This window comes from Piliocolobus tephrosceles, chromosome 13 (assembly GCF_002776525.5).
Source record: "Piliocolobus tephrosceles isolate RC106 chromosome 13, ASM277652v3, whole genome shotgun sequence".
Lineage (NCBI taxonomy): Eukaryota > Metazoa > Chordata > Mammalia > Primates > Cercopithecidae > Piliocolobus > Piliocolobus tephrosceles.
Window position 1 is genome coordinate 64,375,149 of NC_045446.1, and position 18,155 is coordinate 64,393,303.

At 37.1% G+C, this 18,155-nt stretch overlaps 1 protein-coding gene across 2 annotated transcripts in view; it reads left to right on the forward strand.

Moving 5' to 3' along the window:
• The window catches only part of PPME1 (protein phosphatase methylesterase 1), an 87,268-nt gene that overhangs the window by 24,811 nt on the left and 44,302 nt on the right, over window positions 1–18,155 (forward strand). For both annotated transcript variants that reach the window (XM_023209431.3, XM_023209432.2), the window contains exons 2-3: window positions 7,686–7,779; window positions 8,309–8,401. In XM_023209431.3, the coding sequence (XP_023065199.1) occupies window positions 7,686–7,779; window positions 8,309–8,401 (187 nt within the window). The remainder of the gene's footprint in view (window positions 1–7,685; window positions 7,780–8,308; window positions 8,402–18,155) is intronic.

The following is an 18,155-nucleotide window of genomic DNA, read 5'->3' on the forward strand; positions in this document are numbered from 1 at the left end:
TGTTTCCTTGTTAATACCTGTTAATGTCTGGCTTCCTGTATTTTGTAAACATGATGGATGTGAAATAGGATACTTCACTGTAATTTTAAATTTATGTCTCTTAAATTGGAAACCTTTTCGTATGTTTATGGGCTGTTTGTGTTTCCTCTTTAGGGAAAATCCTATTAATGTCTTTTGCCTATCAAAAGGTTTTGGGAAACAATTAGTGACACTGTAATAGAAAACTAAGCAAACAAAATTAAAAAGACAATTATTCTGGAAAAAACCAAAAGTTGTACAAGGAGTACAATTGGTCTACCATGTGGCTCAACTATAAACCATGTTTCCATAATAACTAACAGGAAGTACTTACTAATAATCACTTTTCAAAGCTTACAATTGAAGAAATGCCAACAGTCACATAACTCATAGTTATTGGAAATGAAATTTAGACTAAAAGAATCTGACTTCAGAGCCCATGTTCTTATCCATGAAACTATGCTTACTGCTCTCTGTATGTAGCCATAGTATGAAAATGGTGTATTGTTTAATGAAAAGGTATTTATTTTAATGAAGTTCAAGTCCTGTATCTTTTTTATCACTTCTGCTTTGGGTGTTGTATCTGAGAAACTGTTGCCTAATCCAGCATCACAGAGTTTTACTTGTTTTTTTCTTCTCAGAGTTTTATAGTTTTAGCTCGTCTATTTAGGTTTATGATACACTTTGAGTTAATTATGTATATGGTGTGAGGAAGGGGTCTGGATTTGTACGTTTGCATGTGGATATCCAGTTGTCCCAATATCATTTCCCCCATTGAATTGATCTTGGCCCCTTTGTTGAAAATCAGTTTGTTACAGGAAAGAGGTCCCGATCCAGACCCCAAGAGAGGGTTCTTGGATCTTGCTCAAGAAAGAATTCAGGGCAAGTCCACAGTGCAAAGTAAAAGCAAGTTTATTGAGAAAGTAAAGTGGTGAAAGAACAGCTACTCCATAGAGAGAGTAGACGTTCCTGAAAGTAAGAGGAGGAACGCATCCACTCTAGATATAATGCTTGTATATATGGAGAGATGTGTTCTGATGTAAGGGTTTGTGATAAAGGATTAATTTCTTAATTACTATATTTTTGCAAGAATCGATATTATTAACTTTAAAGCAAAATTAGGAATGCCTTTGTTCTCCAGATATCAGGATAGCTGGAAGCTCCCAAGTGTGGGTCTGTTTAGTAAATGTTATTAATTTGTTCCCTTAACCATAAACACCTAGAGGCTAGGAATGCCTAACTTTCTGAGAATGCAGCCCAGGAAGTTCCAGCCTCATTTTCCTAGCCCTCACTCAAAATGGAGTCACCGTGGTTCAAATGCCTCTGACAAATTGACTATAAATACTAGTTTATTTCTGGACTTTTGATTCTATTTAGATGATCTCTATGTCTGTTCTTATACCTGTACCACAGTCTTGATTGATGTAGTATCCCATTTGCTTTTACTAGAAAGTTTATAAGGATTAAGTAAGGATTATTAACCTCAAAGCTATTTAATAATGGTAATAAATATTTATTGAGAAACCAAGCTAAGTGCTTTATGCACATTAATTAGTTTCAGACTGTAAACAGTATTAGTCATTGATGTGTATCAGACTCTGGGCTGGGAATACATCAGTGAAGTAATGGAGAACCTTCTTGTTCTAATGGATCTCACATTAGTGGTGAATTAGTTGGGGTGACTGGAGGATAATAACAAATATGGGAATAAGATAATTTTAGAAAATGATTAGTTTTATGATAAATAGAACAGACTAATTTGAGAGTAACCAAGAGATGAAAGGGCATCTTTGATCCTCATAATAACACCTATAAAATGGGTACTATAATCCCCTGACATGAAGAAACTCAGGCTTACAGAAGTAAAGTGACTGCCCAGGGTCCCATAGTTTAATAAAGGCAGAACTGGGTTGTGAAAATAAACCTTTAGTTGGTAGCAAATGGAAAATGAATTCAGATTTAGGAACTAATAAGAATGCAATATCTCCTCATTCTTTTTCTCTTTCTGCTGGAAAAAGATTGTTAAGGTCAAATTATAGGCTAAGCGTTCTTAATTTGGGATTCATAGATAGGTTTCTTGAAGCCAGTGGAATTATATGCAAAATATATGTGCATGCATTTTTTTCTCGATTGAGGGTTCATAGCTTTCATTAAATTCTGAACATGGTCTGTGACAATAGCAAAAGGTCCATAAACACATTTGATTCATGTGACTCAGGCAAACACCATATTTCCTTTGTGTCTTTCACAGCACCACTTTGTCTCCTCTCTGCAAACTTCTTCCTTTGGCAATAGGAGGTGGGAAGAAATTATTTATTTTGTTAGGTTTGAAATAAACCCTATTCTAATGTAAAAAAAAATTATACAGTAACCTACCAGAGTAGATTTTTATTTATAAATTGTAGGACTTAATTATTCGTTTCTCTATTCAAAAGTTTAAAATTGACTTTGATTCTGCTGTCAATCATCTTTCATATCTTGAACATTCCCAAGATTTGTTCCTTGCCTTTGAAAGGTCATTCTGTGTTTTCTTACTTTTAATTCCATTGCCAGTTAAGTCTCCCATTCTTTTCTCTTTTTTCTTTGTCAACCCTATTAACTGATCCCATCCTTTTCTAGCCAGGTTATTGCAGCATATTTTTTCCCAAAATCAAGTCCATCTTGTGCCTGTAACCAGATTGATCTTTCTGAAAGACTTTTGTCTCTACATTTTATTGAGTCTTCATTTTCTTTTTTTGTTTGTTTGCTTTTTGGAGACAGGGTTTCACCCTGTCACCCAGGCTGGAATGCAGTGGTGTGATCACAGCTCACTGCATCCTTGATCTCCTGGGCTCAAATCATCTTTCTGCCTCAGCCTCCTGAGTAGCTAGAACCACAGGCGCGCACCACCATGCCTACCTAATTTTTTTTGGTTTTAGTAGAGACGAGGTCTTGTTGTGTTGTCCAGGCTGGCCTCGATCTCCTGAGCTCAAGCGATCCTCCCCCCTTGACCTCCAAAGTGCTGGGATTACAGGCATCAGCCACCGTGTCCAGCCTGGCTCTTCATTTTCTCCCATCCAAGTACTAACCAGGCCCGACACTGCTTAGCTTCTGAGATCAGATGAGATCGGGCGCATTCAGGGTGTTATGGCTATAGACTGGCTCTTCATTTTCTATGATATCATCCATGACTGTTGGGCACCTCCAAAAAAATCACACACATACAAATAACCGCAAAAAGAACATATATCCCCCATTTTATTAAGCTAACATTCTTTTTCCACTATCTAATTGTGTCACCTTCTTTTGGCATTTCAAAAATGCTGTATTATTTCCACCTCATTCTGTTGTTGTTTTCAGTGTTCCTTCTGACAGGCAGCAGGCTGGCTCCTTATCTGCCTGAAATGTCTTATCCCTTTCTCCCTCCCTATTTCCATCAGCACAGATTCTTTCTGTCCTTCAATGCCTAGCTTAAGTGTGTCTGTGTGCTTTTTTTAAAGCCTGCCTTTATTCTCCAAGCTGGAAGTAATCTTTCTCTCCTCCTATGAACATTCAATGCACTTTAGCTATACTTCTTAGGGTATTTAACTCTTTGTACATTTTGTTAGATATTTACGTACTTAATACTAACTTCTTGACAGCAGATGCGTTGTCTCTCTAGTTTTATAATTATCCCAGCATCTCCCATTATCCTATGTCATTTCCAGCCTTATACATTTAATAGGTTCTTAGTAAATATTTTTTGAATGAATTAATCCTTTTTTTGAGAGAGAGAGAGACAGGGTCTCACAGTTTTGCCCGGATTAGAGTACAGTGGCTATTCACGAGTGTGATAGTAGTGCACTACAGCCTTGAACTCCACAGCTTAAGTGATCATCCTGTCTCAGTCTCCCAAGTAGCTGGGACTACAGGGGTGCACCACCACACCCAGCAATAAATTCTTCCTTTTAAAATGTAACTATATCAGTCTGTTTTATGCTGCTGATAAAGACATATCCAAGACTGGGTAATTTATAAAGAAAAAGAGGTTTAATGGACTCACAGTTCCATGTGGCTGGGGAGGCGTCACAATCATGGTGGAAGGAAATAGGCACGTCTTACATGGTGGCAGACAAGAGAGAATTGAGACCCAAGTGAAAGGGGTTTCCCCTTATAAAGCCATCAGAGTTCGTGAGGCTCATTCACTACCATGAGAACAGTATAGGGGAAACTGCCCCCATGATTCAGTTATCTCCCACCAGGTCCCTTCCACAACACATGGAATTATGGGAGCTACAACTCAACATGAGATTGGGTAAGGACATAGCCAAACCATATCAGTAACTTAACCTTGGTATGCTTTTGAAAGTTCTTTCACTACTTTAAAATTCTTTCATTATGACCCCATGGGAGGAAAAAGTTAGTAATTAATCTAAAAATTATAATTTAAAAAAACCTATGCAAACTATAATGACTATAAAGTATCTAGGCGTAAAATAAGAATCTAAAGCTGTTTTTTAAAATCAATCTAAACTATATCCCTAAAATTCACAAGATTCTATTCTGACTAAAATACAAAAATAATGTAAGATTCTTGCCACCTATGTAATGTCTAATATTAGTTACACAATTAATTGAAATCTTCTAGTTTATAAACAATCATGTTTTGTGTGTGTGTGTGTGTGTGTGTGTGTGTGTGTGTAGACGAAGTCTCGCTCTGTCACCCAGGCTGGAGTGCAGTGGCACGATTTTGGCTCACTGCAACCTCCGCCTCCCGGGTTCAAGTGATTCCCCTGCGTCAGCCTTCCTGAGTAGCAGAGACTACAGGCATGTGCCACCATGCCCGGCTAATTTTTGTATTTTTAGTAGAGACGGGGTTTTGCCACATTGGCCAGGCTGGTCTCGAACTCCTGACATCAGGTGATCTGCCCACCTCAGCCCCCCAAAGTGCTGGGATTACAGGTGTGAGCCACCATGCCTGGCCCAATTATGTGTTTAAAAGAAGTTGTTAGGGGTGTGCTAGAAAATCTCTGTAGGAGTAGGAGCAACCTTTGGAGATGGAGAATTATTGATTCCTTAAATAAATGGGAATTACTCGTTTGGTAGAAAGTTGGGTAGTCCCTGGAACCTGTTTTTTTATTATTATTATTTATTATTTTTTTTTAAGAGATGAGGCCTCACTTGTGCCCAGGCTGGATTAGAACTCCTGGGCTCAAGTTATCTTCCCACCCTAGTCTCTCCTGAGTAGCAGGGACTACAGGCCTTTTTTGTTTTTTGGTTTTTTAAATGAAGGAAATTAGAAGTGAAGGGTGTTCTCCTGTGAATAATTTCTATTTATAGGAAGTAATTTTTCTTTAACTGGTACCTGGCTAACTTGTAAAGGTTCTTTGGCATTGGCAGAGTCAGCTATATTTAGACTACAAAAAGAAAACCTCTAATAATATGCATTCAAGCCTTATTACTTTTCAGAAGCATAAATGACAGCATGAGAAGATAAAAGGATGAAAGAAGTGATACAGCATTGGAGTAAAGAGCAGAGGCTTTGGAGAGAGAGTGGTAGAACTGGATTTGAATTTTGTCACTACCATATAATAGTTTTGTGGCCTTGGCAAGTTACCTTTATGTCTAAATCTGTTTTTTTGTCTGTTAAATGGGCGTAAAAAGTTTTGCAGGGGTCAAATGGAATCATGTCTGTGAAGTATTTGGCACAGTGACTTGTTTGTGCATAGTTAATATTATGTACTATTACTATGATGATTTCCTAGGTCCAGATATCAGAATTCATCCATGGATCCTTAGAATCCATTATAACATGTTTGACATGCCATGTTATCATTATAATCAAATTATTGTAGGATAGTTAGATTTGTGAGTAACTTGTGAGTAAGTAGAATTATAAATTCTGCTTTTAGTTTTCCCGTAGGATTTCAAGTGCAACCAGAAAAGGAAAAAAAGCAGGTCCAGGCTGAAGTTGCTGTTTACTTCACAATGTCATTTTTATTTCAGAAGATAGGATTATCCATCTACTGAGCAATTATCAAACGCTAGATGTATTAGATTCTTTAAAAGTAATTTTATTCAGTCTCTGCAATCCAAGGCAGAATAATTTGACCAAGTTCATAATGTGTTAGGAACTTGTAGAGAAATGGTAGGAACTATAAGGAATTTGAACTCCTCTTTCATTCCAAATCATGTCCTCTATTGTTGTATTTATAGTGCCTCTCTCTTAACGTGGGGAACTGTACAAATCCTCAGTGCTCAGGCCATGACACAGACCACTTAAATATGTTTCTAGAGGTGAGACCCAAGCATGGGTATAAAGTTCTCCAGGTGATTTCATTGTTAGATTCAGAAATACTGACCTGGTTCAATGCCTAAAACAGAGTAGACATTCAATAAATGTTTCACTTTTGAAAGAATAGATCCCTTGCTACCTCTCTGCTCTGTTGTAGTTTTTTTCCAGTATTATAGTCAACCAGGAGCTTTTATATTAAGTTTTTAAAAGGAGCTTTGTATTATACTTTGTAGATATTCTCCAATCAGCCCCATAGCATATTCAGGAACATGTCTGGCAGGAGGTAATGTTTTGCTGCTGATAGAATTCTGAATTTCCTCCATTACCAGGAATAAGAATAGGTTGGAAACTGGGGACAGCTTGAAATTTCTTTCTTGTATTCCATCCAAGGTTGACGACATAAATTGTGAATAGACACTTACTGATTTATTTTGTTCTAGAATAATTTTTCGTTTTTTAATAATACATGATCAAAAATAAAAAGATAGTAAGGAACAGAGATTGAAAATTTTTCCTCTCATTTCCCAATCATACTTTCCTTTCCAAGATACCATAAATGTTATATCAATATCCTTCCAGATATGTTGTAAACATACATAAACGGTTAACATATATTTCACAATTTTACCCAAGTGATAGCACGCATATCGTGTTCATCTTGGAGTTATATATATGAATCTTGGAATTATATATTTATATATAAAGACTTCTATTAATATATTCATTTTTACAACTAACTAATATTTTCTATCTACTACAATTTATTTTCATCAGTTCCCCTATTGAGGGATATTAGATTTTTTCCATCTTTTCTCTATTACAAACAATGTTGCATTGAATACTTAAGTCATTTCACTTCTGTGTGAGCAGTTCTTCAGATAAATTCCTGTAAGTTCAAGGTATTGATATTGTCAGTTTGCCTTCCATGGAGGTTGTATATTGATTGGGAATGACAAGGAAGCATGAAAGAAGAGTATGGAGAATTAAATGTGTAAAGGAGTAATAGTGACCAAGACTATTGACTATTGACTGAGGTAGGAATGATATTAAAGTCAGCAAGGTGAAAAATGAGCAGGTTTTGTGTGTATGTGAACACAGAATTTATTCGTGATTAAAATATACTAAAGAATTTTGAAAAATCCTAAAATTTTTACTCTTAAATCTATGTTTGGATTTAAATACATTTTAAAATACTTATTTAAATGCATTTACATTAGTATGTAATACAATACATTAAATACATTCTTATTTAAATGCATGTTTAATATGATACTTTGTGATGAATTCTTTATATTTTTAAGAGAAAATACCTTTGCTGTTTTCATTACTGACTTACATTTAGCGTTTATTGACCAAGATTTTATGTCTTTATGCATAATTTTTCTTGAAATGTCTCTCTCTTTTTTTCTCTCAGCCCTGGAAGAAAGCGGGACTTTTCCCCTGTTCCTTGGAGTCAGTATTTTGAGTCCATGGAAGATGTAGAAGTAGAGAATGAAACTGGCAAGGATATATCCTTTGCAAAATGGCTTATTCTTTAGTGAGCTTATGATGTTATCTAAGTTAAAAGACTTGTGTAGTTTCTAAAATGTTCTTTATTCCTGCTACTTATTTCACCTTATTCCTCACTTGCTCTTTATGGAATATTGCCTGTAAGTCCATGCCAGTATCTTTCTTGGCTGTAATTGTCTAATGCGTGGAGAAGGGATTAAGAATTAAATTCTTGAAACTGATAAACTGTCTTAGGGGCCCAGGGGAAGGTTTCATGAGTCAAGTGAGTTGAACTAGTTTCGTTTCTAGAATCCAGGGGCTATGTCCTCACGAGGGCAAAGGGACTATATATATATTTTTTTCATTGAACAAAATGGTCACATGGGCTTCATGCTTCAGAGGGTTGGTGTCTCAGAAATGTCTACTTACATCTCTTACATTTGGCAGTCTGCAGTTTTGCATGTAAGTTTCTAGCAGTATTACTGTGTTTAAATAATGAAAAACTTCAGTGAGCAAAAACATAGATGTTTTATCTTTAACTATTCATACACTTTTCGAGTTTACAAGAGTGGTTCAGAGGGTCCAGTCCTGCTCCTTCTGCATGGAGGAGGTCATTCTGCCCTTTCTTGGGCTGTGTTCACGGTAAGTAGGTTGTTGATAGTAGAAGTTAATGTTAGCACTTTTGAAGTAATTAAAGTATAGGGACAAATCTTGGAAGTTAACACGTTCTATTTGGGAAGCAAGAATTGCTATTCCAGGCATACACACAGACTGGGTAGTATGTTCTTCAGTATGTCTGAAGAACAAAGAGAAGGTTGGAGGTTTTATAAAAAGGAGAAATGTTATGTATTGTTCTTTGAGAAAGTTCATTGGCACTAGTAAAGGTTTGGGGAGAAAAAAAAGGGAGTCAAGGAAAATGTGAAAGAGACATTTAAAAATGTTAAAAAAAAAAAAAGGTTTCAGAAGCTGGCAAGTTCTGTTAGATAAGTAACTGCGATGAGTAAAACTAGTCTTAGGGTCACAGCAGGTTGTTTCAGTAGCTATTAGATAAAACTGGTTTCATATTTTAGCAGGCAGTTTCAGCAGCCAGGCTTGCAGAGAATTACTTACATTCTTGCAGCAATGTCATGTGCCCTGAGTGCTTTTTCTCCCTAGCCTCTTAAGTCTGTTTTAATGGGATATGACAAGAATAACCCAATTTGTGTAAACTTCCGTAGTGCAATCATTGTTTACTTCTGGATGAATTTGACTAGCCTAACTCTTCATTTTATGTAGAGAAGCAGACATTTTATTTAGGTGCTTTAGATAATGTCTATCACTTTGTCTTCCATATAGAGCCTATGTAATACTTTGCACATGGAGGTACCTCATAACAATTTGGAAAATGTTTCTTCCTTTTTGAAATGATTCTTTATATTTTAATGGTGCTTGTTAGCTACAAGGAAGTAAATAATATTTGGCTAATGATACTATGGTCTAGAGTAGAAGATACGTGTCTGTGTGAATGCTGTCAATTATAGAGCTTCCTAATACCCTCGACTCTGGGGTGGGACAGCCCATGTGCAAGGAGAGATACTGCTAAGTAAGATACTAGCAACATCTGTGTTTAAAATGAAGTTGTCATCTTGTGTGTGTGTCAAGCAGATATGCATCTTCTGGTTACCACTAGAGAGCCTGAAGGACAGAAAATGAGAGTAAGTGGGAATGCAGCACTAGACACCTGGAGCCAGATGGCTGTGGAGTTGAGGAAGTCCCTGAACATAGCACTTTGTTCCTGGCAGTGGGGATTATTGGAGTTAAGTTTAAATCTCATCTTGTCTCTTCTTTTAGACTATGAATTCCTTGAAAATAGGGATAACTTCTGTCTTTTTCTTTTTTTCCCCAAATGGCTTGAAACAGTTCTTTAAACATAGGCACATATTCAACCTCTAATTAGCTGATTTGGCCCTTGTCTTGTTTGCTACTTTTTTCTCTTACTGTAGGATAAATTGTGTGACTTGTCCATAAGTACCAGGTTCTCTCATGTCTCTGGACCAGTACTGTCCAATAGAAATACTGTGCAAACCACATGTATCATTTTAAATTTCTTAGTAGACACTTTAAATAGATAAAAAGAAACAAATTAATTTTCATGTATATATATTTAACTGTTGTATCCACAATATCACTTCAACGTGTGGAAGTAATTATATTGATTACCTAATCAATATAAACATTTTTACTGAGATATTTACATCTATTTTTATACTGTAAATTTGAAAATTTTATACTTATAGCACATCTCAGTTTGGGCTAGCCACATTTCAAATCATAGCTTTAGTCATTTACTTCGCAGATAGATTGCGAAGTTTTTTGGAGGCAAATTCCATGGCTTGTTATGCCCAGCACATATTGTATGCTCAAAAAATTTTATGTATGTATTTATTTTTTAAGAGACAGAATCTTGCTATGTTGCCCAGGCTGGACATGAACTTCTAGGCTTATGAGTAATTTTCTTCCATCTTTCTATTTTCTAGGTTTTCAGTTAAATGTTTATTACTTTCATAATTTAAAGATTGTTTTTTCTTTTATTGGGAACTATTTTCAAGGAAAAAGGTCATATCCACTTCTGGATCTGACAAGTTTGGCAAACTGAAACTTGTCAAGAGAAGAGCAATCAAGATGAGAATACTTTAAACAATAGCATTTAAGGAACGGTTGAAGGAACTGAAAGGGGTTTGCCTGAAGTAAAGAAAGACTTGGGAGACATAATATTTGCTTTCAGTTGTATTTTTGTATGTATTTTTAAGACAGGATCTCAGTTTGTCGCCCAGGATAGCGTACAATGGCACAGTCATAGCTCACTACAGCCTCAACTCCTGGGCTCAAGTGATCCTCCCACCTCAGCCTCCCAAGTAGCTAGGACTACAGGCGTGCACCACCATTCCTGGCTAATTTTTAATTTTTTTGTAGAGACAGGGTCTCACTGTGTTCCCCAGGGTGGTGTCAAACTCCTGGCCTCAAGCACTCTTCCTCTCTTGGCCTTGCAAAGTGCTGAGAATTACAGGCATGAGCCACCAAGCCTGCCCTTCTATAAGAAAAAAAGCAGCCACATTTTTTAAACATTTACTCTGTGCCAGGTACTATGCTAAGTGCTTAAGTGGATTATCCCATTTAATTTTTCTGTAATACTGTGAGATTAGGCAGATAAGGACTGAAATTTAGAGAAGTTACAGAGCCAGTGACAGCATGGAAACTCATACTTGTTCTGACTCCAGTGTGCATATTTCTTTGAAGACTGCTTTTATGCCGCCTAAGAGGAAAGATTCAGGGCAGAAACTATAGAGACCTATTTTTGACACACATAGGCAGAAATTCTAAAGATTAGGACTATTACAAAGCAACCCAGGTCCTCAGCAGAGGAAAAGCAAGCATCATTTCACTGAAAGGATTTAATTGTGAATGTATTCTTCCAAGTTCCTTCTTGTCCATAATTCTATAAAATCCTTGATCCTGAGTAGAACTCCTTTTCCATCTAAATGTTTTGTGGTTTGGGAGGGGAAATCCCCCAAATCCAGATTCACCAGAAGTTCTATTATCTATCAAGAGAAAGCATTTATACCTTGGCTTTAGTAACGGAAACAAACAACCATAAAGCACTTGGGAAACTTTTATCTATAACCACTTTTGTGGAACTATCAGAGGGATATAACTATTAGAAGAAAATTATGCTGTTTTATAGGATAGTCTTTAAATATCTAGAAGATTAATTTTTGAACCTTTTATTCCTTATTTATATTCAATAGGTAAGTGATTGTAGTTGCTGCTTCAGTAGTCAAGTTTATCATATATAGTGGATAATAATGTATACAAAAAATACAGCAAACATTTTAAGAAACTTTCGTCTCAGACTAGGTTTTGAATGTCAAAGCAGCTTAATCTATCTGAATTTTAGATAGATGGGTATAATACCTCCTAGTTAATAGGGTGGTTGTGAAAATTCAACAAAAGATGTAAGGTTCTTGGTGAAGTGCTTGACTCATAAGCACTCAGTTGTTAGATGAGTTTGCAGCAAGATACAAAGGTAATGCAGAGGAAGGAGTGATTAACTTGTGGTAGATGAGGGGTCTACAAGGAAACTTTCGTAAGAGAGGACATCTGAAATGGTTTTTAAGACTAAATAGAAGTTGGATTAGCAGGGAAGGCATGCCAAGAAAAGGTAAGCACACAGGCATTGAAGAGTGTAACAGTGAAGTTTGTTTTGGAAATTACAAGTAGCTTGGCTATAGTTTGAGTAGAGTTGAAGTTGTAGTTGTATGATGAGGGTGGGGAGCAGGGAAAGAGGTGACTAGAGAGATCACTGAAGCAAAATTATATACCTATATATATACACACCTTATATACCTAGCTAGGGAATTGTACCTTTAGTTTCCTTTTACTTCTGGGTAACAGTAGAGGGACCTATTTTTGTTTGCTTTTGTTTTTGAGACAATGTCTCACTCTGTCACCCAGGGTGGAGTACAGTGACGCAATCCTGGTTCACTGCAACCTTGACCTCCTGGGCTCAAGTGATCTTCCCGCCTCAGCCTCGTGAGTAGCTGGGACCACGGGTGCGCACTGTCACACTCAGCTATTTTTATTTTTTATAGAGAGGGAATCCCACTATATTGCCCAGGTTGGTCTTGAACACCTGGCCTCAAGCAATCCTCCTGCCTCAGCCTCTCAAAGTGCTGGGTTTACAGGCATGAGCTACTGTGTCTGGCCATAGGAGCTATTTTTAAACACATTTCCCCCACCCACATCCACATTAAGCATATTTTAGGTATATCAAAATTAGGGAGTATAGAAAGCATGTTTTGCTTGACACACATTCACACTGTAAAGTTCTGGTGAGTAAAGTATCTTGATACACGTTTACCTGACTGTAATTGAGTACTACTGTTTTAGGCAATAGGAAGCTATTGAAGAGCTTTAGAAAAATCAAAATACTAGTATAGATGATTGATTGGGCAGGAAACCACAGTGGAGGCAGGGAGACTAGTTAGAAGGCTATTCTTATATTACTCAATTCTAAATATTTGACGTCTTATGGAGTATTAATTTCTCTTGAAAAGGAGGAAATTCATTTACATTTTCCACTATGTAAAAAACTACTTAGGATAATACTGTTTTAAGCGATTTGATTTATTTATGAAGGTATTATTAGTCTAATACCAAAACCAGGCAATGATAATACAGGAAAACTAAGCCAGTCTCACTTATAAAATAGATACAGAAGTGGGGCATAGTGGCACATACCTATAGTCCCAGCTACTTGGGAAGCTCAGGTGGGAGGAGTGCTTGAGCCCAGGAGTTTGAGGTTGTAGTGAGCCAAGATCGTGCTACTGCACTCCAGCCTGGGTGACAGAGCAAGACCCCATCTCATTTATACATACATACATAAATACTCATTCACTTGCTTATTCACCTAATCCTAAGGAAAATAACAGCAGATTGATAGCATGGTAAAATAATAATACACTGTGACCAGGTAGGTTTTGTTCAAGGAATGCAAGAATGTCTCAGCATTAGAAAATCTTATCAGTATGATTCACCTCTTACTTCACTTGATGCCGCAAAAGGACTTGATAAACTATAATATCCCCTCATATTGAAAACTCTTGGCGAGTAGGAATAGATGAAAAACTTCCTAAAGATTATAAAATTTATACAGAAACTAGAAAAATGCATAAATATCATGCTTAGTGGTAAAACAGACACATTGACACATTCCTTTTAAACTCAGGGATAAGACGTGCTATGGTTTGGATATTTGACTTCTCTAAATCTTAGTTGAAATTTGATCCCTAATGTTGGAGTTGAGGCCTAATGGGAAGTGTTTAGGTCATGGGAGTGGATCCTTCATGAATGGCTTGGTGCCATTCTCATGGTAATGAGTGAGTTCTTACTCTTCTACTTCCAAGAGTTATTTAACAAGATCTGACATCTCCCTCCCCTCTTTCTGCTTCCACTTTTTTACCACATGACCTTTGCACCTGCCAGTTCCCCTTAGCCTTCCACCATGAGTGGAAGCAACATGATGCACTCAGCAGCAGGAGCAGATGCTGGTGCTGTACTTTTATACGGCTTGCAGAACTGTGACCCAAATAAACTTCTTTTCCTTATAAATTACTCAGGCTCACATTACATGATGGTAAAGGGATCAATTCAACTGGAAGAGCTAACTCCCAAATATATATGCGCTCAATACAGGAGCACCCAGATTCATAAAGCAAGTCCTTAGAGACTTACAAAGAGACTTAGACTCCCATACAATAATAATGGGAGACTTCAACACCCCACTGTCAACATTAGACAGATCAACGAGACAGAAAATTAAGGATATCCAGGAATTGAACTCAACTCTGCACCAAGCAGACCTAATAGACATCTACAGAACTCTCCACCCCAAATCAACATAATATACATTCTTCTCAGCACCGCATCCCACTTATTCCAAAATTGACCACATAGTTGAAAGTAAAGCACTCCTCAGCAAATGTAAAAGAACAGAAATTATAACAAACTGTCTCTCAGACCACAGTGCAATCAAACTAGAGCTCAGGACTAAGAAAATCAGTCAAAACCGCTCCACTACATGGAAACTGAACAACCTGCTTCTGAATGACTACTGGGTACATAACAAAATGAAGGCAGAAATAAACATGTTCTTTGAAACCAATGAAAGCAAAGATACAACATACCAGAATCTGTGGGACACATTTAAAGCAGTGTGTAGAGGGAAATTTATAGCACTAAATGCCCACAAGAGAAAGCTGGAAAGATCTAAAATTGATACCCTCACATCACAAGTAAAAGAACTAGAGAAAAGCAAGAGGAAACACATTCAAAAGCTAGCAGAAGGCAAGAAATAACTAAGATCAGAGGAGAACTGGAGGAGATAGAGACACAAAAAACCCTCCAAAAAATCAATGAATCCGAGAGCTGGTTTTTTGAAAAGAGCAACAAGCAAGACTAATAAAGAAGAAAAGAGAGAAGAATCAAATAGATGCAATAAAAAATGATAAAGGGGATATCACCACCGACCCCACAGAAATACAAACTACCATCAGAGAATACTATAAACACCTCTACGCAAATCAACTAGAAAACCTAGAAGAAATGGATAATTACCTGGACACTTAAACACTCTCCCAAGACTAAACCAGGAAGAAGTTGAATCCCTGAATAGATCAATAGCAGGCTCTGAAATTGAGGCAATAATTCTTAGCCTACCAACCAAAAAAAGTCCAGGACCAGACGGATTCACGGCCGAATTTTACCGGAGGTACAAGGAGGAGCTGGTACCATTCTTTCTGAAACTATTCCAATCAATAGAAAAAGAGGGGATCCTCCCTAACTCATTTTATGAGGCCAACATCATCCTGATACCAAAGCCTGGCAGAGACACAACAAAAAAAGAGAATTTTAGACTAATATCTCTGATGAACATTGATGCAAAAATCCTCAATAAAATACTGGCAAACCGAATCCAGCAGCACATCAAAAAGCTTATCCACCATGATCAGGTGGGCTTCATCCCTGGGATGCAAGGCTGGTTCAACATACGCAAATCAATAAACATAATCCAGCATATAAACAGAACCAAAGACAAAAACCACATGATTACCTCAATAGATGCAGAAAAGACCTTTGACAAAATTCAACAGCCCTTCATGCTAAAAACTCTCAATAAGTTCGGTATTGATGGAACATATCTCAAAATAATAAGAGCTATTTATGACAGACCCACAGCCAATATCATACTGAATGGGCAAAAACTGGAAGCATTGCCTTTGAAAACTGGCACAAGACAGGGATGCCCTCTCTCACCACTCCTATTCAACATAGTATTGGAAGTTCTGGCTAGGGCAATCAGGCAAGAGAAATAAATAAAGGGTATTCAGTTAGGAAAAGAAGAAGTCAAATTGTCCCTGTTTGCAGATGACTTGATTGTATATTTAGAAAACCCCATCATCTCAGCCCAAAATCTCCTTAAGCTGATAAGCAGCTTCAGCAAAGTCTCAGGATATAAAATTAATGTGCAGAAATCACAAGCATCCTTATACACCAGTAACAGACAGAGAGACAAATCATGAATGAACTTCCATTCACAATTGCTTCAAAGAGAATAAAATACCTAGGAATCCAACTTACAAGAGACGTAAAGGACCTCTTCAAGGAGAACTACAAACCACTGCTCAGTGAAATAAAAGAGGACACAAACAAATGGAAGAACATACCATAGCTCATGGATAGGAGGAATCAATATTGTGAAAATGGCCATACTGCCCTAGGTAATTTATAGATTCCATGCTATTCCCATTAAGCTACCAATGACTTTCTTCACAGAATTGGAAAAAACTGCTTTAAAGTTCATCTGGAGCTAAAAAAGAGCCCGCACTGCCAAGACAATCCTAAGTCAAAAGAACAAAGCTGGAGGCATCACACTGCCTGACTTCAAACTATACTACAAGGCTACAGTAACCAAAACAGCATGGTACTGGTACCAAAACAGAGATATAGACCAATGCAACAGAACAGGGCCCTCAGAAATAATACCACACATCTACAGCCATCTGATCTTTGACAAACCTGAGAAAAACAAGAAATGGAGAAAGGATTCCCTATTTAATAAATGGTGCTGGGAAAATTGGCTAGCCATAAGTAGAAAGCTGAAACTGGATCCTTTCCTTACTCCTATACGAAAATTAATTCAAGATGGATTAGAGACTTAAATGTTAGACCTAAAACCATAAAAACCCTAGAAGAAAACCTAGGTAATACCATTCAGGACGTAGACATGAGCAGGGACTTCATGTCTAAAACACCAAAAGCAACAGCAACAAAAGCCAAAATTGACAAATGGGATCTAATTAAACTAGAGCGCTTCTGCACAGCAAAAGAAACTACCATCAGAGTGAACAGGCAACCGACAGAATGGGAGAAAATTTTTGCAATCTACTCATCTGACAAAGGACTAATATCCAGAACCTACAAAGAACTCAAACAAATTTACGAGAAAAAAACAAACAACCCCATCAAAAAGGGGGAAAGGATATGAACAGACATTTCTCAAAAGAAGACATGCATACAGCCAACAGGCACATGAAAAAATGCTCGTCGTCACTGGCCATCAGAGAAATGCAAATCAAAACCACAATGAGATACCGTCTCACACCAGTTAGAATGGCAGTCATTAAAAAATCAGGAAACAACAGGTGTTGGAGAGGATGTGGAGAAACAGGAACACTTTTACAGTATTGGTGGGATTGTAAATTGGTTCAACCATTGTGGAAAACAGTATGGTGATTCCTCAAGGATCTAGAACTAGAAATACCATATGACCCAGCCATCCCATTACTGGGTATATACCCAAAGGATTATAAATCATGCTGGTGTAAAGACATATGCACACGTATGTTTATTGCGGCACTATTCACAATAGCAAAGACTTGGAATCAACCCAGATGTCCATCAGTGACAGACTGGATTAAGAAAATGTGGCACATATACACCATGGAATACTATGCAGCCATAAAAAAGGAAGAGTTTGTGTCCTTTGTAGGGACATGGATGCAGCTGGAAACCATCATTTTCAGCAAACTATTGCAAGAACAGAAAACCAAACACCACATGTTCTCACTCATAGGTGGGAATTGATCAATGAGATCACTTGGACTCTGGAAGGGGAACATCATACACCAGGGCCTATTATGGGGATGGGGGAGGAGGGAGGGATGCCATTGGGAGTTATACCTGATGTAAAGGACAAGTTGATGGGTGCTGACGAGTTGATGGGTGCAGCACACCAACATGGCACAGGTATACATATGTAACAAACCTGCACGTTGTGCACATGTACCCTAGAACTTAAAGTATAATAAAAAATAAATAAATAAAATAAGAAAATAAATTACTCAGGCTCAGATATTTCTTTATAGCAGCATAAATGGACTAAGACAGTAAGGGTGCAATTTTCAGTGTTATATTGGAGTTTCTAGTCAATACAAAAAAGACAAGTTTTAAAGATTTGAAAAAAATTGCCAGAACAGTTATTATGTGAAGATACTCTCTAGAAAATCAAGAAAATCAACTGACAAACTACTAGTTAAGCAGTAGTTTACAAAGTTGATGTTTAAAAATCTGTTTTTTCTAAAATTAGCACTTAGGAGATCTGGAAATGTAATAGGAAAAATGATCCTATTCATAAAAGCAACAAAATATAAAATACTTGGGAATAGACCTTATTTTTTAAATGTAAGACATTTATGAAGAAAATAAAATGTCACAGAAGGATTTAAAGGAAAATTTGAATAGGGAAATAAGTTATGTTCCTGTATGAATCTAGCCAAACTGGCTAAGATCCCAGTGGGAT